Source organism: Heteronotia binoei, chromosome 17, assembly GCF_032191835.1.
Source record: "Heteronotia binoei isolate CCM8104 ecotype False Entrance Well chromosome 17, APGP_CSIRO_Hbin_v1, whole genome shotgun sequence".
NCBI classification, from domain to species: Eukaryota; Metazoa; Chordata; class Lepidosauria; order Squamata; family Gekkonidae; genus Heteronotia; species Heteronotia binoei.
This window is the reverse complement of record NC_083239.1, coordinates 50758420-50779021: the sequence shown is the minus strand read 5'-3', so window position 1 is coordinate 50779021 and position 20602 is coordinate 50758420. Positions and strand designations below refer to the sequence as shown.

The 20602-nt window shown below is 47.4% G+C and overlaps 1 protein-coding gene across 1 annotated transcript in view; it reads right to left on the bottom strand.

Moving 5' to 3' along the window:
* Nucleotides 1–2339: 2339 nt before the first annotated feature.
* LOC132585661 (SPARC-related modular calcium-binding protein 1-like) overlaps nucleotides 2340–20602 on the bottom strand; it is a 67870-nt gene continuing 49607 nt past the window's right edge. The window contains exons 6-12 of the mRNA XM_060257523.1: nucleotides 19833–19889; nucleotides 17009–17086; nucleotides 14724–14916; nucleotides 12174–12256; nucleotides 11285–11384; nucleotides 7107–7354; nucleotides 2340–2800 (exon numbers count right to left, since the gene is read on the bottom strand). Coding sequence (XP_060113506.1) covers nucleotides 7114–7354; nucleotides 11285–11384; nucleotides 12174–12256; nucleotides 14724–14916; nucleotides 17009–17086; nucleotides 19833–19889 — 752 coding nt within the window. The 3' untranslated portion in view covers nucleotides 2340–2800; nucleotides 7107–7113. The remainder of the gene's footprint in view (nucleotides 2801–7106; nucleotides 7355–11284; nucleotides 11385–12173; nucleotides 12257–14723; nucleotides 14917–17008; nucleotides 17087–19832; nucleotides 19890–20602) is intronic.

Genomic DNA, 20602 nt, shown 5'->3' with positions numbered 1-20602 from the left:
TATTAAGCATGTTTTATTTAAAGGGTTTTTAAAGAAGAATTGCAGATTTATACCCTGCTCTTCTCTCTGACTCAGAGTGGCTTACAATCTCCTATATCTTCTCCCCCACAACAGACACCCTGTGAGGTGGGTGGGGGCTGAGAGGGCTCTCACAGGTGCCCTTTCAAGGACAACTCCTGCAAGAGCTATGGCTAACCCAAGGCCATTCCAGCAGCTGCAAATGGAGGAGTGGGGAATCAAACCCCGTTCTCCCAGTTTGGTGTAGTGCTTAAGAGTCCATGCACTTAACCACTACACCAAACTGGCTCTCTTAAAAAAATTTTTTAAAGATTTTTTAAAAAATCTTTAATTGTGTTGTCTATGTCCTTTATAAAGTTTATATTTCTGCTACCTAATCTTAAATAGATACACACACGGCCCAGCCCAACATTGCCCAGCCTGACAAGGTATCATTTGTGGCAGATCCGGTCCTCATAACAAATGAGTTTGACACTCCTGGTCTAGACTACTGATTTGTCTTTTGGCAGTCCACAGCACAGGTGAAACTCTCCAACACCATGTTTCAAAGCAATCAGCTTTCTTCGCTGTTCAGCTTTCGCACCCAGACGTAGTAAAAGGGAATAGTGTGGCATGATTTAACTTCATCTGGGTGAGGGGGAGGGAAATGCTACTCTTCTATTATTAAAATGGATGAAGCTGGTTATTGAATTAATTACAAGCTTGCAGACCCAATACACAAAGTACTCTGACTACTCTGTAAATTATTTTTATAATTCCTGTAGCAGAATGCTTCCCTCTCTCCGCCACCAGCTCCCCCCACCCTTTCTTTGTGCTTTTGTGCACTCCATTTCCTCTAAGGTGGGGCAGCCGATTCTTCTTCCTTCTTCATATAATGGTCTGGGCCACCCAGGGCAGATTTGCTCTTTTTGTTGCAAAGGACTTAATGGTGCCAGCCAGTCGCTTGTGGTGGCATGATTCAGCCCAGCAACCGCATCCTTCCTCCCCTCCCCACCCCCCATCTCCCCCTTTGTCGGGTACAGTTACAGCCAGGATTTCCAAGCCCACTAATAGATTGTACCATCCACATATCTCCTTCCTGGAGTTTCCAGCCTCCCCTCTCCCCAACTGCCAGTTTGGTGTAGTGGTTAAGTGCACGGACTCTTATCTGGGAGAACTGGGTCTGATTCCCCACTCCTCAGCTTGCAACTACTGGAATGGCCTTGGGTCAGCTCTCCTAGGAGTTGTCCTTGAAAGGGCAGCTGCTGTGGGAACCCTCTAAGCCCCACCCACCTCACAGGGTGTCTGTTCTGTGTGGGGGGGAGGTAAAGGAGATTGTGACCACTCAGACTCAGAGTATAGGGTGGGATAAAAAATCCAGAATCATCTTCTTCCTTCTTCTATCTTTCATTTAGGGATGCCAGTCTCCAGGTAGTACTTGGGGATCCCCCGGAATTACAGTTCAGACTACAGAGATCAGTTCCCATGGAGAAAATGGATTCTTTGGAGGGTGTACTTTATGGCCTTGTACCCCACTGAGGTCCCTTTCCTACCCAGGCTCCATCCCCAAATTTCCAGGAGTTTCCCAGCCTGGATCTGGCAACCCTGCCTCCCTACCCCCTTGCATGATGCATGCTAATTTTTGCATGTTTAATTGCCAGAACAGTAAGAACGTGCAGTGTTCATACAGCAGACGCCTGTGTTCCAAGCATCACATACGCCATACTCTTTTCAACAACCTTGTAAGGTCAGTCAGTATAACTAAATTGTAAAAACGCAGCTGAAGCTAAGAGAGGAAAGGGTACCTGATTATATTTATGCCAGAGGACAGGTTAGAAGCATTACAATCTGTGCGTCTATCTATACATTGAGCCTAACCTACTCTTCAAATTTATATCCCTCCCTCCCCAGACGGGCTCCCCCCAACAAAGGTACCCCAGAGCCCTCATGCACCCCAGAGTTGCACCTGATAATGGAATGTCCCACAGAGAATGTCTTATGGACTAGATCCTTTACATTGAAACCGTTCTAAAAAAACAAAAAAGTTCTAACATGAAAGGCATCAAGGATTAAGCATTTATGTGAAAGTTACACTCATTATCAAAATTCCACATACCATTGGCTAGTTCTGGTTATCTAATGGCAAGGCCTTGGCACTCTGCATATGCTCAGAGACACTCTGAAATCACTCTGCATCTCCCAGAGCATTAAAAAAAACCCAGGTTCTGCAAGTGAGTGGAGCTATCAAGGAAAGTAAACTTCCTCTTTAAAAAAGAGAGAGAGAGAGAGAGATCTACCTTAGTATATCTATAATTTATTAATTTTAAAATACAGACTACAAATCATTTTATAATCCAATTTATTTTTGCACAGAGAGATTAATACCACTTTTTTTTACAAACCCTTTAATAAGATAATAAAGTCCCCTTACATTCATTATTTTTCCCTTCTTAAAAATTACACAGTAAAAATAAAGCAAAGTTTAAAATATTATTTAAAAAAAAATCTATAAAGGTAGCTGATTGTTTCAGGCCTTTCTGATCTATGCTGTGTTTTTTTAAAGCAAAAAAGAGGAAAAGTTGAAGATTGGCCGAGAGCTGCCCATGTGCTGCCTACTTCTGCATCCATGGCCAAATTCCACCCATCATCAGCTATCCTGGCAGAAAAGTCCAGTCTGTCTCTTTAAAGTGCAAAGAGTCTGCAATCAGAGGTGGGAATGCAGTGCTCAGAGAAAGAGAGAGCGCCCCCTGGGGTTCTGGAGGAGGGGAAGCGCCATTTCTTTGATTCATATGGTGCAGGAAGCCTAAAGAAACAAACAAATATATATATAATAATTAGGTCCAACATCTAAACATCCACTCACCTGTGGTGAATGAAAATCACATGTAGGTGACCAGAGAGAGAAATGTTACTAACAGCTGTGGTTTTGCCTTTCTGGCCACAAATGGCTGCTGTGGAGGCAACTATCCTCCAAGTAGCTTAAGGAACCTGCCTCCAACTTATCCGGGTCTTCTACCAACTGAAGAACCTCATAAACTGGAGGAAGCCAGAAGCACACAGAAGAACCTCATAAACTGGAGGAAGCCAGAAGCACACAGCACATGAGGGAAAAGGTGGCATATACATATTTTAATGAATAAATAAACATAGGGCCTTTTTTGAGCAGGAGGTGTGGCCTAATATACAAAAGAGTTCCTGCTGGACTTTTTCTACCAAAACCCCCGTGTGAAACAATGGTAATGTCTGGGGGTGTGGCCTGATATGCAAATGAGTTCCTGCTGAGCTTTTTCTACCAAAAACGCCCTGAATAAAATAACTCAATGAAGTGGTAGAGTAGAGGCAGGATCCACCCCACTGTCAATGACCAACAGGTGAGGGCAAGGGTCTTCAAACTGGCATCCATGACACCCACTGACCCCTTTCTTGGCACCTGCCAAGTGTTTGTAGAAAGTGGGGAGAGGTTTTGTCTAGCAGTGTTTCTCATTGGTCACAGAGATCTGATTGGCTGTGCAGATATTTAAAAAATCTTGCTTTGGCAGCAGCTGCCACCACACACCACAAGGATCTATGCTGTGTGACTAAAAGTAAGCTGTAGCAGCCATTTTGTGGCTGGCCCCACCCCTTGTGGCAGCCGTTTCATGGCAGCCATTTTGTGTGTCAGAATTCCAAGGGTGTCCACAGGCTCAAAATGGTTGGGGACCCATAGGCTAGTGAAACTTTCTGGCCTAGCAACCTGTTGAGATGAATTGCCACTGCTGATTAAACACATGTCCCACATTTGCCACTTACTGCTTTTTGTGCCCAGACTGGCAATAATCTGGGCTTTTAGCCATAGTTTCATGCAACGGGCTGTGAGGGCAGTTTTGGTGGGAATACTGATGGTGCTGGACCTATAGCCAGAAACATGTCTTCAAGCAGCATGAGACAGTCTAGGGTTGCCAATCCCCAGGTGGGGGCAGGGGATCCCCTGGTTTGAAGGACCTCCCCCCCCTTTCAGGGTCATCAGAAAGCACGTGGGTGGGGGAGGGAACTGTTTGCTGAGCAATCTATTATTCTCTGTGGAGACTGATTCCCATAGGGTATAATAGAAAATTGATCTGCCAGTATCTGGGGCTGGGGGGGGGCTGTTTTGGGGGGTAGAGGCACCAAATTTGCAGCATAGCATCCAATGCCTCTCAAAAGACCCTCCAAGTTTCAAAAAGATTAGACCAGGGGGTCCAATTCTATGAGTCCCAAAAGAAGGTGCCCCTATCCTTCATTGTTTCCAATGGAGGGAGGGTGTGCAGTTCCTTTAACCATGATGGCCAGCACTCCCTTTGAAGTTCAATGATGCTTGTCACAACCTTGCTTCTGGCTCCACCCCCAATATCTCCTCGCTCCACCCCCAAAGTCCCCAGATATTTCTTGAATTGAACTAGGGGACACTGGGGCAGGAAGCATTAGAAGTCAAAGCAAAAGAGTCAGAACGTGAATAGAAAGAGCTTAATACCCTTAAAGTTATTTGAATGTATTGAACAATTGTAGGTTTTTGTAAAATGTCAATCACTTGTCAGTCATCTCAGTGGCTTTGCATTCATTGGTTGGGTTGCTGGGGAGGTGGAGGTCTCTTTCTTAACAAAGTAATGCATCAGAATTAGAGGTGCCAGCCAGCCTCCAAGTAGGATTGGGGATCCCCTGGAATTACAGCGCCATCTCCAGACTACAGAGATAAGATTCCCCTGGAGAAAATGGATTCTTTGGAGGGTGGACTCTGTGGCCTTGTACCCTGTACTCCTCAGACTCATCCCTAAATCTCCAGGGGTTTCCCAACCTGGATCTGGCAACTGTAGCTGCCCCCCCCCCCACCAAATCCCATGCTGGTGACCAGGAGTTACCTCATAACTCTCCTCAGAATGGTCCATTTTTCCTTACTTTCCATAAATGAAAACTAACCAAAGTTTTCTCTTTTGAAAAAGTAAGCTGAACATTTGAGGAATTAGCAGACAAAACCCTCCCATGCCCCATCCCTCTAACTCACCCCCCCTCCAGTTTCCTTTCCCCACCCTGGGAAGGTACGTAACCCTCCCTTCGTGGGAATGGAAGGTTTTCTCATTTCATTCGTCTCCAGTAATTTTGGCGAATTGAAAGCAATTTGGGGAGAGAGAAAAGAGGGTTTCAAGTTACCCCCACCTACACTAATTTCCCCAAAGAAGAGAGATGTTGATTCAGCCTCTTTGTAGGCAAACTGTGTCCCACGAAGGTAATCCACTGTTAATCCACGTCAAATTAAGGCACAGAAACCCCTTTTGTTTGGGGCAGAAGTGGGGCAAGAGAGATGTGAGCACTGGATTTAGTTAGGAGCCAAGGGAAGCGGGGCGGGGGCTGGGAGTTCATGGCTCACCTGATTCCAGGTTTCTGTCAGACCCTGGGCAGGGGCAATTCCCAGCAGCCAGTGAGATGGCAGGTGACCAAAGGTGGGAAAGGGCAGCAGAAGACATGGTAGTCCCAAAACAGGAAGCCAGAGCTGGGATGCCAAGTCCTGTAGACTGGGGTGAACTACTGGGAGATTTGGTTAATATAGCCAAGTTTTGCCCAGTCATAGAAGTGTGATACTGAGTGCAGTAAACAAATCTCCCCAGAAGTATATTGCAAAAAAAAGTGAACTTGCATCTGTTCAAGGAGATAACACATACACTAGCAGAATGATGTAGTTTCCCCACCCCAGTATCCAGGCATGCTAAATCGCTCACTCCCGCATGAAGAAAGCAGGGAAAGGTATTGGTCCAGTTCAAAGGTAGCCAAACTTGCTTAATGTAAGAGCCACATAGAATAAACATCAGATGTCTGAGAACTGTAGGACAAGAACATCCGATGTTGGAAGGAAGGAAGGAAGGAAGGAAGGAAGGAAGGAAGGAAGGAAGGAAGGAAGGAAGGAAGGAAGGAAGGAAGGAAGGAAGGAAGGAAGGAAGGAAGGAAGGAAGGAAGGAAGGAAGGAAAATAGATGGAGCTGCCCACAAATAGAAAACCAGTCTGTCACGGAATGGGAGGGGCTAGCTCCCAAACCTTTGACGTTATTAGGTGCTAAGTGCAACCAGAAAATGGCTGCTGCAGGAGGTGGAGCCAAGCTTATATGCAACTCTAATAGAAACTCTTCAGTGTTTCAGACAGAAGCTCCACTTGACAGAATGCCTTTTAAAAACGAACACATTGTTTAAAAATATTTTCTCGCCTGCCCACAGCTTATCTTCAGTCATGCAGTGCTGTGGTGCTGACTGCTCCCAAACAGTGTTGTTAAAAATCTGCACAGCCAATCAGATCTCCAGTGGCCAATCAGAAGACCGGCTGGGCAAAAGCCCCACCTGGCTCCACCCACTTTGTAAAAATACTTGACGAATATCAAGAAAGGTGCCAGTGGGCACCATGTCGAGGACCCCTGCCCTGTGGGATTAGACCAAGGGTAGCCAAACTTGCTTAATGTAAGAACCACATAGAATGAACATCAGATGTCTGAGAGAAGGAAGGAAGGAAGGAAGGAAGGAAGGAAGGAAGGAAGGAAGGAAGGAAGGAAGGAAGGAAGGAAGGAAGGAAGGAAGGAACATAAGAACATAAGAGAAGCCATGTTGGATCAGGCCAACGGCCCATCAAGTCCAACACTCTGTGTCACACAGTGGCAAAAAATTTTATATACACACATACACTGTGGCTAATAATAATAATAAAAATAATAAAAGGAAGGAAGGAAGGAAGGAAACTAGGGGGAGAGAGAGGTAGAAAGAAAGCAACTTTAAATGATTGGTTTGGAAAAGTGATTTAAAGAGAAATGCTTTCTCCAAGCCAGCCAACAGGGCAGTGGGGTCTTCAAGAGCCACACAATATGTGTGAAAGAGCCACATGTGGCTCCTGAGTTGCAGTTTGGCCTCCCCTGGATTAGACCATCAGCATCTATTCTGCTGCTTGCTGATGCTCAGTTTGCCGCCAGCTGTCATTCCGCCCTCCGAGGCAGTGGCCCAACGGAAAACTCACATTAAGTGGGAATGGCCAATCCACTCCTGGAGTGAAGGTTGCGCAAAAGGATTAGAAACGTGATTTTTTAAAAATAGTATATTTTCCAGAAGCTGCAGAATACCCACCCTGGTGTTAACTGAGCTCTAAGCAGCCTCTGAGCTCGTTCAGGGAGATGAGCCGGTCGTTGTCCAGGTCGCAGTAGTCCAGGAACTTGCGGGCACAACGCTTGGGCCGGGTGTGCTTCTTCATGTACAATTTGAGGGGGCGGAGCTCGCGCTCACTGATGCTGCTGCTGAAGTCCTTGTCCAGGCGCACAAACTGCCAGCGGACCACCCGCTCCTCCAGGCTGCGCCCCGTCAAACGGTCTGGAAACCTGCGATGGAGAAGCAGCCGTTAGAGCGGGGTGCCTAACAAGGACTCCACCGGCCACGGGCCCAGACACTGTTTCTTCACGCTCCTGCTGAGTGGCAAGCAAAAAGTCCAGGGCTGCTGAGTGCCAGTGTGGTGAATTCGCTTCTGGAACTCACTGCCACAAGATATAATGAGGGACAGGGGCTTACACCTGCAGCAGAACAAGGTGGTTACTAACAAGGCAGAGTGCAGAGGTGGGCAGATGGGCTTTACTGCTGTAGGTGAAGGAACTGCATTTTTAAAAAGATGATGAAGAAGATGATGATGATATTGGATTTATATTCCACCCTATACTCTGAATCGCAGAGTCTCAGAGCAGTCACGATCTCCTTTACCTCCCTCCCAAAAAAACAGATACCCTGGGAAGTAGGTGGGGCTGAGAGAGCACTTACAGCAGCTGCCCTTTCAAGGACAACTCCTATGAGAGCAGACCCAAGGCCATTCCAGTAGCTGCAAGCAGAATCAAACCCGGTGCTTCCAGATAAGAGTCCGCTCACTTAACCACTACCAAAATGGCTCTGGATTCCCTGTAAGCAGGAAACTCAACAGCAAAAGGCTAGAATGGAATTTTTCTCCCTGAGGTGCTTTTGTTTTTTAATTGCAAGGAGATAGGGAAAGCATTTAAATGTGTGATCCCCCCTCCCTCACAGTCTGAAGTTGTGCATTCCCATTCTATCATGTCATTCTATTGTACATGTAGTCTAGAGGCCACTGATAGATTTAACAAAGGATCACACCACTTCAGAGGACCATCAGTGATTATTAAGCACAATGGCTACATAGAACCTCCATTTTCAGGGGCAGTGGATCTCTCAATCCCAGTTGCTAAGGCGGGAGTAACTACAGGGGAGGATGTTAACCTCTGTGCCCCAGCTAGCAGACCTCCTGGGGTGGTTATCCAGTTGGCTCGGTGGGATATAGGATGCTAGACCACTAGTCTGGTCCAGCAGATCTCTACTTACGTTCTTACCCAGCGTGGTGGATCAGATGTTGGTCTGTAATCAGGGAGGGAGACATTGGTTCCAAACACCATTCAGGCGTGATGCTCACTGGGTCACCATCTCTCAAGCTAGCCTAACTCACAGGGTTGTTGTGAGGGTAAAACAGAGAAGAGCCCCATATGCCACCTTGACACCCTTGGAGGAGGATGGGGGGGGGGGGGGGTAACAACAGGTTTCTTGGTGAAAAGGGAGTCCCAGAGACTAGTCACATTTTGTAATACCTGTCGCCGCACCTCAAAAAGGATATTATAGCATTGGAGAAAGTCCAGAAAAGGACAACTAGAATGATTAAAGGGCTGGAGCACTTTCCCTATGAAGAAAGGTTGAAACGCTTCGGATTCTTTAGCTTGGAGAAACGTCGACTGCGGGGTGACATGATAGAGGTTTACAAGATAATGCATGGGATGGAGAAAGTAGAGAAAGAAGTACTTTTCTCCCTTTCTCACAATACAAGAACTCGTGGGCATTCGATGAAATTGCTGAGCAGACAGGTTAAAACGGATAAAGGAAGTACTTCTTCACCCAAAGGGTGATTAACGTGTGGAATTCACTGCCACAGGAGGTGGTGGCAGCCACAAGTATAGCCACCTTCAAGAGGGGTTTTGATAAAAATATGGAGCACAGGTCCATCAGTGGCTATTAGCTATAGTGTGTGTGTATATATAAAATTTTTTGCCACTGTGTGACACAGAGTGTTGGACTGGATGATCCAACATGGCTTCTCTTATGTTCTTATGTTTGTTTTTCTGAATATCCAGATTGAGCAGGTGAGAAGCAAGTATGTACCGATTGCTATACTCAAAACGGCTGGTTCTTGTTTGCCAGCTCAGTCCAAACATTACATTATGGCCTAGTGCAAAACTGCTTCCGGTGCCAACTCAAGCAGGTGGGATGACATTTATTTATTTATTTATTTTTCATACTTATATCCCGCCCTCCCCACCGAGGCAGGCTCAGGGCGGCTAACAACATCTCCGGAAGAGGCATGAGAAGTTCCATAAAAAGAATGGATATGTGAGCATTACAAGCACTTTCTGCCTTTTAGGTTTGAAGTTTGGATGGTATAGGTCAGAGGTGGCCAAACTTGCTTAACGGAAGAGCCACAAGGAATAAACATCAGTTGTTTGAGAGCCACAAGATAAGGAAGGAGAAGAGAGGGAGAGGTGGGAAGAAAGCAACTTTAACCTTAAATGCATTCTTCAAGCCATTGACTGGCTTGGCTTGGAAAGTGATTTAAAGAGAGGAATGTCTTCTCCAAACTGGCCAATGGGGTGGTGGGGGCTTTGAGAGCCTCACAATCTGTGTGAAAGAGCCACATGTGGCTGCTGAGCCACAGTCTGGCCACCCCTGGTTTAGATTGCTATGGACATTTGAACCTGATTCACTTTGGAAATGTATTTATGAATTGTTGTATTGAAATCTTGGTTACAAACAAGTCTGGAGCTTTAATATATAAGAGATTGATAATTGTGACTAGGGGGCATTTTTGTTTAATCACGGTATTGTATTGTTTTACCCTCTGACGGTGACTCTCCTTTCTGGTTGGGATAACCAGGGCTTTTTTTGAGCAGGAACACACAGAACACAGTTCTGGCTGGCTTAGTGTCAGGGATGTGGCCTAATATGCAAATGAGTTCCTGCTGGGCTTTTTCTGCCAAAAAAGCCCCGCGTGAGACAATGGTGACATCAGGGTGTGTGGCCTAATATGCAAATGAGTTCCTGCTGGGCTTCTCCTACAAAAAAAGTCCCGCATGAAACAATGGTGACATCAGGGGTGTGGCCTAATATGCAAATGAGTTCCTGCTGGGCTTTTCCTTAAAAAAAAAGCCCTGGGGATAACATTTACAGCTGCTCATTTACACAGCAGGATACAAATTGTGTTCATCACCCTGGGATGAGAAAGACTGAGATACACATTGTAGGGGTTGGTGTATGAACCTCATACAGTCCCTCTGGCTCTGATGTGCACGGCCCAAGCTAGCCCAATCCAGCAGATCTTGGAAACTAAGCAGGGTTGGCCTTGGTAAGTATTTGGATGGGAGACCACCAAGGGAGTCCAGGGTTGTTGCTATGCAGAGGCAGGCTACTGCAAAGCACCTCCAAACATCTCTTGGCTTGAAAAGCCTGTGAGGGGTCTCCATAATTTGGCTGTGACTTGACAGACACACACGCGCACACACACACTGTCCTCTATGTCTGTGATTCTCTAGCTCAGGGATGTCAAACTCATTTGTTATGAGGGCCAAATCTGACATAAACGAGACCTTGTTGGGCCAAGCCATGTCGGGTTGGGCTGGGCCATGTGTATACCTATTTAAGATTTGGTAGCAGAGATATAAACTTTATAAAGGACACAGACAAACACAAAGATTTTTTAAAAGCTTAAAATAAAACATGCTTAAAACATTGGCACTTATTTGTCTTAAAAGTGCTTTCTTTGCATCTGTCCTGTGAGATCCAGGGAACTGGGCATAGGAAGCTCTGGCTCTTTCCTTCCTTCCCCAGGGGACCAGGAGGGGGAGGATCCTCAGCCAATAGAAGGAAGAGAGGCTTGGCTCAGTAGTTCTGCTGTGTGATTGAGAGAGCTTGGCAAAACAAGCTCTCCCTCCCCCCTTCCTCCCCAAGGAAGGAGCCTCAGCCAATGGAGAAAATAGAGGTTTTGCTCTGTAGTTCCTGTGCAATTGAGCAATCCTTGCAAAGCAAGCTGTGATGCAGAAGGAAGCAAGAGAAAGGGAGAATGAAACAGATGACAGCCAGTTGCTCAGGGACCTGATTGTAGCCCTCCGAAGGCCTGATTTGGCCTCCGGGATGCATCTTTGACACCCCTGCTCTAGTTCAAAACAGGACATTTGAGCCACTGAGAGAGGAGATGACAGTCGGGTGGTTCGTGCCTTCGGTATGGGGCGGGCATCATTCTTGACTGCAGCATGTCCGAAGCTAAAGCTTTGATCAGGTTAGAGATGAATTCGGCCTTCTTGGTGCCAGGACAACCTGGGCCAGGGAGAAGGAACAAAAGGATCCCTAAAGATCTTGTAAAGACAGACAGTTCGAGTCCAAAGTACACAGCACAGATACATGTTCAGGCATCCCAACATTTTTCCTCTCCACAGCTTCCAGGAAAGTGGAGCTGATGGTGGTTTGGCTAGGCAGAGCCACACAGCAAAGGAAGGACTGATCACCCTTCTTTCCTCTCTTTTCTCTGCAATGCTGCTCTGAATAGGAGCCATATGCATCTGAGATTTTCCTTTAGGGAACCTCCCATGCCTAAATTCTGCCCTCCACAGGCTCCACCCCCAAAATCTCCAGGTATTTCTGAACCCAGAGCTGGCAACTCCAGCAGAGTGATTTTAACAGATATGTCCCCTAGACTGTAGTTTTACATGGCTGACTTGGTGGAACTCTGTTTTGCTTAATTTTTTTTTCCTTTTAAAAATCCAGAAGTGGAATTCTAGCAGGAGCTCCTTTGCATATTAGGCCACACACACCTGATGTAGCCAATCCTCCAAGAGCTTACAAGGCTCTTTTTTGTAAGCTCTTGAAGGATTGGCTACATCAGGGGTGTGTGGCCTAATATGCAAAGGAGCTCCCGCTAGAATTCCAAGGCTCTTTTTTGTAAGCTCTTGGAGGATTGGCTACATCAGGGGTGTGTGGCCTAATATGCAAAGGAGCTCCTGCAAGAATTCCACCCCTATAAAAATCCATCTGCCATACACTTTCTCAGAGGATATCAGATAGCAATTTCAGCAGTCATATAAAATGAATTAAGCTCTTGGAACCTACCCGGCAGTGTCCGATCACGGAAGAGAGAGCCCATGTCTACGCTTTTGGCTGTTGTGTCAGCTCCGCAGTCTGGAGGGAAATTCCTGTGTGGTGGAAGAAAAGAGATTTCCTTGAAGGACTGAAACAATTGAGCCCAAAGGGAGGGGGCAGATATCTTCAGGCATGTTTTTTCGGAGTGGGGGGGAGGGCAGGTTAGGGAAGGAGAATCTCCGATGCTTGCACTCAAACTGTTTTATCCAGGGCAGTTCCTATTTTTTAGATTCGAATCCAATAGCATCTTAGAGCGCAACAAGGATTATTGGGGTATGAGTTTTCGAGAGTCAGGGAGAGCTCTATTTGACTGCAGAACTAAGTTTGAGTCATCACACCTACCTACCTACACACACACACACCATTAAATGTCAACAATGCCCTCCAGTTCTCTCCATAGGGCAAAGAGGTCAAATCCTACAATAAAGCACTCATGGCCACAAATCTGACACTAAGAATCACAAAATTGAGAAGCCTGTAGTAGCAAAACATTTCAACTTCCCAGGACACTCAGTGGGGGACTCAAAGTAGCTGTTTTATTGCAAAGGAATTTCAAAAACAGACTGGAATGGGAGATTGCTGAATTAGAAATTATTACAACACTCAGGACAATGGAACCCCCAGGGCTTAACAGAGATATTGGGTTCTTATCTCACTGCACATGCTAAGGCACTCAGTTCTCACATCTTTTTGTTAATTCTTTTATTATTTGTATGCTAATTTGCTGCTATTCACAGATTTTACCAACTGCTTTAATCCAGTCTCAGCTATACTTATCACTCAGTTACTTATACATCTTGACTCCATTTAGCCCTTCCCGGCAACTAACCTCCCCCCATCTATATGTGATAGTTGGTGAAGTCTGTTTCACTGTATCTGAAAAGGTGTGCATGCCCACAAAAGCTTATACCCAGAATTAGACTCAGACTTTGTTCTGCCTCAGACCAATACAGTGACCTGCAGGTTTTACTGCGGAATCCATGGCTACTTTTTGAAACCATCCCTATTTTTGTTTGTTTGTTTGTTAAAAGCACACTCCATTTTGCTTTTTGGGGAAACTCCAGTTTAAGAAATCTAATTTAGAGTCTGAGACTTGCTGACACTCTTCAAAGCTCTGCTCTCTCTCTCTCTCTCTCTCTCTCTCTCTCCCAAATCCCTCTAGGAGAGAAATCTCAGAGGGGGACTGATCCACCAAGTGCTGCCGCGTGCACATGAGCACCAAGGAGCCAATTCTGCATTTCTAAGTACATCTTTTATTAAAAGAGCCAGATTCTTTCTGGCTTTTAGAAGACTGGCTGTGGAAGACTAAGCATACACATGGGAGCGGATCTTGCCCCTACCCGGAGGTTAAATTCTAGCAGGAGCTCCTTTGTATATTAGGCCACACACCCCTGATGTAGCCAATCCTCCAAGAGCTTACAAAAAAAAGAGCCTTGTAAGCTCTTGGAGGATTGGCTACATCAGGGGTGTGTGGCCTAATATACAAAGGAGCTCCTGCTAGAATTCCACCCCTGCCCCTACCCTGCCACTGGGATTACCAACTTCCAGATGGGGCCTGGAGATCTCCCAGAATTACAACTGACCTCCACATGACAAGAGATCACTTCCCTTGGGGAAAATGGCTGCTTTGGATGGTAGACTGTATAGTGTTGTACCCTGCTGAAGTACCACACCTACTCAAACTCTGCTCTCTCCAGGCTTTACATCCCAATCTCCAGGAGTTTCTGAACCCAGAGTTGACATCCCTACCTACCACTCTACTGAATAAAGTTTATTTATTAAAACAGTCATACCCCACCTTTCTTTTTGCCTCAGGTCTGAGCCTCTCTGCTATCTAAGCAGACTTCCTCCAACTTAACGGGGCTCTTCCATTGGAGGAAAACCCACATATCTGGGAGGAAGTTTCCAGGGAGGAGGAGGAAGAAGACTGCAGATTTATACCTCGCCCTTCCATCTGAATCAGAGACTCAGAGCGGCTTACAATCGCCTATATCTTCTCCCCCCACAACAGACACCCTGTGAGGTGGGTGGGGCTGAGAGGGCTCTCACAGCAGCTGCCCTTTCAAGGACAACTCCTGCAATAGCTATGGTTAACCCAAGGCCATTCCAGCAGGTGCAAGTGGAGGAGTGGGGAATCAAACCTGGTTCTCCCAGATTAGAGTCCACACACTTAACCACTATGCCAAACTGGCTCTCTGGAGAGCTGAATCCACCTAGGCAGGGGTGGCCAATGGTAGCTCTCCAGATGTTTTTGCCTACAACTCCCATCAGCCCCAGCCATTGGCCATGCTGGCTGGGGCTGATGGAAGTTGTAGGCAAAAAACATCTGGAGAGCTACTGTTGGCCACCCCTGCACCTAGGCATGCAGAAGGCAAAAGAGAACCTCCCTGCAGTGGTAACTGTGGTGCAGGAGGGGAAGAGTGGGCAACGATCCCAGGAATGAGAATCGGCCTGCAAGAATTCAGTCTGGAGGGGATGGCATTCGTGGGGCCAGCCCAAGCTGGAGATCAGAATACTGACCGTGTGGAAGTTCCTGGGACAGGTCGGCCGGTGTCCACCCGCACGCACCAGCAGTACCCCGTCACCTGGTGGCACTGCACGATCTTGTATGTGCCGTCGCCCTCGCATTCTGGGATGAAGGTGCCCTCCTGTTGGTGCCGCTGGGCCTCCTCAAAGGCTTCGCGCCGTTCCTGCTCACACGACGGTGGGTATTCTGCAGGGAGTGTAGCTGCCGGCCAGTGAGAATAAATAAGGCCAAACCACCACCGCCGCCCCTGCCTGGTTACAGCCCTGCAGCCTTTTGCTGCATCAAGCCCCACCAGGGGTGGGATTCTAGCAGGAGTTCCTTTGCATTTTAGGCCACACCTCCCTGATGTAGCCAATCCTCCAAGAGCTTGCAAAAACGAGCCTTGTGAGCTCTGGGAGGATTGGCTACATCAGGGAGGTGTGGTCTAATATGCAAAGGAGCTCCTGGTAGAATTCCACCCCTGCAAATATCAATACAGGCATCCCTCACTGAGGCCCTTGCTTGAGCTTGTAGCAAAGCAAGCTTTCTTAGGGTAGACTGAAGATTAGAAGTCCCTTCCTCCAATGGCCCTTAACAACTGATAACCCCTAACTACTGAACACGTCCTGTCTCTTTGGGCCAGGGGCTGGTTACAGCCAGCAAAGGAAATTGTAATGTACTCAGTGACGAGACGTGCAGAAGGCAACATACTTTATTCGAAGGTACATCACAGAACGGGGGCAACGCGGGCCGGGACCCGCTTTATATACACACAGCCCGGAACGGCCCCCCAGCTGGCCCAGACCAATCCTGGCCAGTCAAACTTCCTGCCACAGATCCTGATTGGCGGAGTCCTTTCGCGCGCTGTGCCGAGTGACCAGGGGATTCCCCCTGGTCGTCTCTGCTGCATGGCCGCGCGGTGCTTTACTAAAGCACAATACACCACAGAAATGGAAATTGGAGCTCTTGCGGTGGGCAAAGAAGAATCCTGTGAGGGTCTCTGGATATTCTGTGTCTCCTTGCAAGGAGAACTTTACGAAACAGCCCTGGCTGGCTGGTCACTGCTTCCCCCACTGCAAAACACCATAAGCCTCCAAGATTCTCTGCTCTTAAACTGAATTCTTTCTGTTGCTCAGAGAACTGGATAGTACGAATATACAATAAATAAGCTGGCCACTTGTGATGGGGAAAGGACTCTTAAGATTAGGCTTCTCTCTCTCCTTTCGACCACAACCTGAATGTGAACTGTGTCTACTTGAATAGATGTAAGTTTACCTTTTTGCAATATGCATCTTGGTAGATTTATTTCCTGCACTCAGGATCAGGCTTCTATGTCTGGGCAAACTCTGCTGTATTAACCAAAATTTCCCAGTAGTTTCTTTCCTAACTCATGAGACCATACATATGAAATGAGGTCCATCAAGGGCAGGGCTTTTTTTGAGCAGGAACACACAGGAATGCAGTTCCGGCTGGCTTGGCATCAGGGGGTGTGGCCTAATATGCAAATGATTTCCTGCTGGTCTTTTTTCTACCCAAAAAACCCTGTGTGAAACAATGGTGGTGTCAGGGGGTGTGGCCTAATATGCAAATGATTTCCTGCTGGTCTTTTTTTCTACCAAAAAAACCCCTGTGTGAAACAATGGTGTCAGGGGGTGTGGCCTAATATACAAATGGTTTTCTACCCAAAAAGCCCTGGTTACAGGTGTACGCAAAGTCCAGAGAAATGCTGCTTGGGCCTTAGCAGGAGATAGAGAGCTTGTGGGCTCAGAGGGAATCTCTGCCTTTCTTAGCACAGGGGAATGACTAGCCCTTGCTACACAGAAGCCCAAATGGCACAGAAGCAACACCTGGAGAGGCAGGAAGCTTCACACCCTGAAGACCAGGGAACTGTCCACTGGGAGACGGCTAGGGAGGATGCTGAACCTAAATGGTCTCTGCAAAGCTTTTGCAAAGCTGTCTGTCTGCTGGCCCACAAGAAGGAGAGACCAGAAGAGAGGTGATGTTATGTAAGAGATGGAGCTGAGGACCAGGGAAACCTGGGTTCAAATCTACACACTTAAGAGCTCCCTGGGGAGGCCAGTCATTCTGTTTCAGCGTAGCCTACCTCGCAGGGTTCTTTGGATGAAATGGAGACAGAGGAAGCCACGCCTGCTGCCCCATAGCACCTTGGGAGGAAGGATGGGATTTTAAAAAAAGGAAGAGAGAAGATGCTTAGAATTTGGCACTCAGCCACGCCCTGCTCTGAGGTTGCTGCTTCTCGAGCCAGGGCAGCAGGAGAGAGATGTCTTCAAGTTCTCACCTTGGATCTGTTTTGCTGTGCGGTTGGGCTTCAAATCTGGGATGATGATGGGGATTAGGAAAGGCAGGGAGGTCCCCTCTGGATGGAGTGGAAAGACAGACAAGACAAGACAGACAGACACACAAGGATACAGACAATAGGCAATGGAGAACAAATGTGGGGTTTAGGAGCCTGTTCAGCATCACCCAGCTGAAAGACGCTGCTGCCACCACCTATGTGTCAGCCCCGCACACTAATACAGCCACCCACAGACTCTTCAAAATTGAAATGCATCTGTTCCCAAACTGCGCAAGACCCCCTTTTTGCCCACTAGAGGGCAATCCTTCTCCAGAGACACAGATCCAGCCTCTCGCCGCCATCCCCAAAAGCTCAGGGCTCAGCCTCAGAATCTATTTCCACCGGCAGGGAAGTGGCAATAAGAGCATCCATGAGCATGTGCAGAACAACTGCCTCTCAAGACGGAGGGCGCTTTTGCACAGACTAAATAACACACTTTCAATCCACTCTCCATAGGGCTGCCAATCCCCAGGTGGGGGCAGGGGACCCCCCAGTTTGGAGGCACGCTCCCTGCTCCATGGTTATCAGAAAGCCGGGGAGTGGGAGAGAGGAAATGTCTGCTGGGCACTCCATTATTCCCTATGGAGACCAATTCACATAGGGTATAATGGAAAATTGATCCATGGGTATCTGGGGCTCTGGGAGGGGCTGTTTTTTGAGGTAGAGGCACAAAATTTTCAGCATAGCACCCAGGGACTCTCCTCAAAACATCTCCCAAAATTCAAAGAGACTGAACGGGAGGGGGTGTCCAATTTTATGAGCCCCCAAAGAAGGTGCCCCTATTCTCCATTATTTCCTATGGAAGGATGGCATTTTAAAAGAGCATGGTCTCTTTAAATGCGATGGCCAGGACTCCCTTCGGAGTTCAGTTGTGCTTGCCACACCCTTCTTCTGGCCCCATCCCCAAAGTCTCCTGGCTCCACCCCCAAAGTCCCCAGATATTTCTCGAGCTGAACAACTTGGCAATTGGATTTTACTGTGACAAATAGCAAAATCCTCCCGCAAACAGTTGCTGGATTGAAACTGCACGCGTGAAAGCGCCCCTTAGATAATCACAACCCTTTGCTATGCTTCTTGTGGGCCCAAGGATGGAGCTCCCAGGCAGGGTCTGGAGCCCCTGATGCCTCTCTTTTTTAGAAGCTGGTTTCTTCCCAAGATACCTTTTTACCCTGCAGAGTCTGTGATGGCAGCTGCCTTTCTTCCCTGCAAGCCAACCAATGCATGCCAAGAGGTTTCCAAGAAATGCCAAGATTCTAAAGTGCATGCCATTTCTCTCTCTCTCACACACACACACACAAACACACACTTCTGTATTTGTACAGGTTTTCTCTATTAATTAAAAACTCTCCAACTAATAGATCTTCCCATCTCACAGGGCTGTTGTTGATGAATTAGCACCATTAACAGATTCTAATTGGCTTCAAATATGCTTCCCTCTTGATTAATTGGATAACACTTGAGGGGGGGGGGATATTCCCAGAACTTAAACATGCTGCAAATCTTTATAAATTAAGCTCCTGCATCTGGCTTCTCCAGGGACTTGGGCAGAAAAAGATTCCCCCCCCCCCCCACACACACACCTGCTACTTGAGATCTTCTGACCGCAGATCGAACCCGGGACCTTCTGAATGCAAAGCTTGTGGTCTGTCACTGAGCCATAAAGATGCCCCCAAAACTGAGCATGTAAAACTGCATTATACAAATCCAGAACGTTGGTCTCTAGCTCAGTATTGTCTGCACTGACATGAGGTGCCTCCCCAGCATTTTGGGCAGACAGGACCCTTCCGCAGCACCTGATGTTCTTGGATGTGGGGACTGAGTCTGGGACTTTCTACTTGCCAAACAGGTGCTCTACTACTGAACCTGACAGCCTGTTCCTGTCTGGCCCCACTGCAAACACAGGTCTGGATCATCAATGGGAAAAAAGGTTTGCACTTTGAGCATTGAAAAAGTTTCCTGCACATCACCTTGCGGCAGTCCTTGCACAACAGTCCTGCAAGGCAGGCCAGCACTATTATTTCAGAGCAGGTAAAGAAGGCCGAGTGGCTTTACGGCTACCTGAGCTTGTGGCCAAGGCTTCAAGAAAAAGAAGAAGACTGCAGATTTATACCCTGCCCTTCTCTCTGAATCAGAGTGGCTTACAATCTCCTACTCAGGTAGCTCTCCAGATGTTTTTTGCCTACAACTCCCATCAGCCCCAGCCAGCATGGCCAGTGGCTGGGGCTGATGGGAGTTATAGGCAAAAAAAATCTGGAGAGCTACCGTTGGCCACCCCAGTATCTTCTCCCTCCACAACAGACACCCTTTGAGGTGGGTGAGGCTGAGAGGGCTCTCACAGCAGCTAGCCTTTCAAGGACAACTCTCTGAGAGTTATGGCCAACCCAAGGCCATTCCAGCAGCAGTAAGTGGAGGAGTGGGGAATCAAACCCAGTTCTCCCAGATAAGAGTCCGCACACCAAACTGGTTCCAAACAGAGGATAATGGGATTCTCAGAATCATGGCCATTCTCTCTTCACCCATTCTCTTAAAACACAACATCTGACAGATATACATTGATTGAACTGATTATACGACCAATCAGCCAAGATTACTTTAATGATGGTTTTATTTACCGAAGGGATAGCCGTAGGTTTTTGTACGCTGCATATTAAACCTTTCCATGTTTTACACCAAAAAAAGAAAGAAATTGGAACAGACACTGTAACAGACCCCATGATGCTTACAAGGCTAGGTGCGTGCAGGTTGGGCAAGGGGAAAGGACACTTACCTTCCTGTTTGTGGGGCGAGGGGATTGGCTGGGTGGGCCGTGGCCTGGAACCTTCTTCTGCGTTCAGGGAGGAAAAGAGTTCGAAGGAAACTATTACAAAGGTTTTAGTGTCACCTACTCTGTCCAAAAAGTGGATGTGTTCAGAGCTACAGGACAACTTGAGTCTTTAGGGCGTTACCACAGCTATTCATTTTCCTGACAGAGGGGTGGTGAGCTGGGCAGCCAGGAATTCAGCAGCTGGGAACTTTCCCTACCATGGGAAAGAGGGGAAGGCCAGACCTTTTGAATGCTGGTATCACAGCACTTTAAGAACATCAGAAGAGCCCTGCTGGTTCAAGCCAGTGGTCCATCTCATCCAGCATCCTGTCTTAACCATTGGCCAACCAGTTCCTCTGGACAGCTAATAACAGGACATACAGGCTGAGGCCTTCCTAAGAACTTAAGAACAGCCCAGCTGGATCAAACCAGTAGCCCATCTAGTCCATCATCCTGCCTCACACAGTGGCCAACCAGCTTCTCTGGAGGACCAGTAACATGGCATAGATGCCAAAGGCTTCCCCTGATGTTGCCTCCTGGCTCTGGGATTCAGAGGTTTAGTGCCTCTGAACGTGGAGGTTCCCCTCAGTCACCATGGCTAATCGCCATTTCAAGGAGGAAAAAACTAAGTGGTAACTCAACTTCCTGTTCTCTTCTGTGGTACGCTCTCTCCAGATATCAGGTACAGTCCCTCCAGATACTGGCCACCTCACTCCCCAGAGCTGAATAAGAAA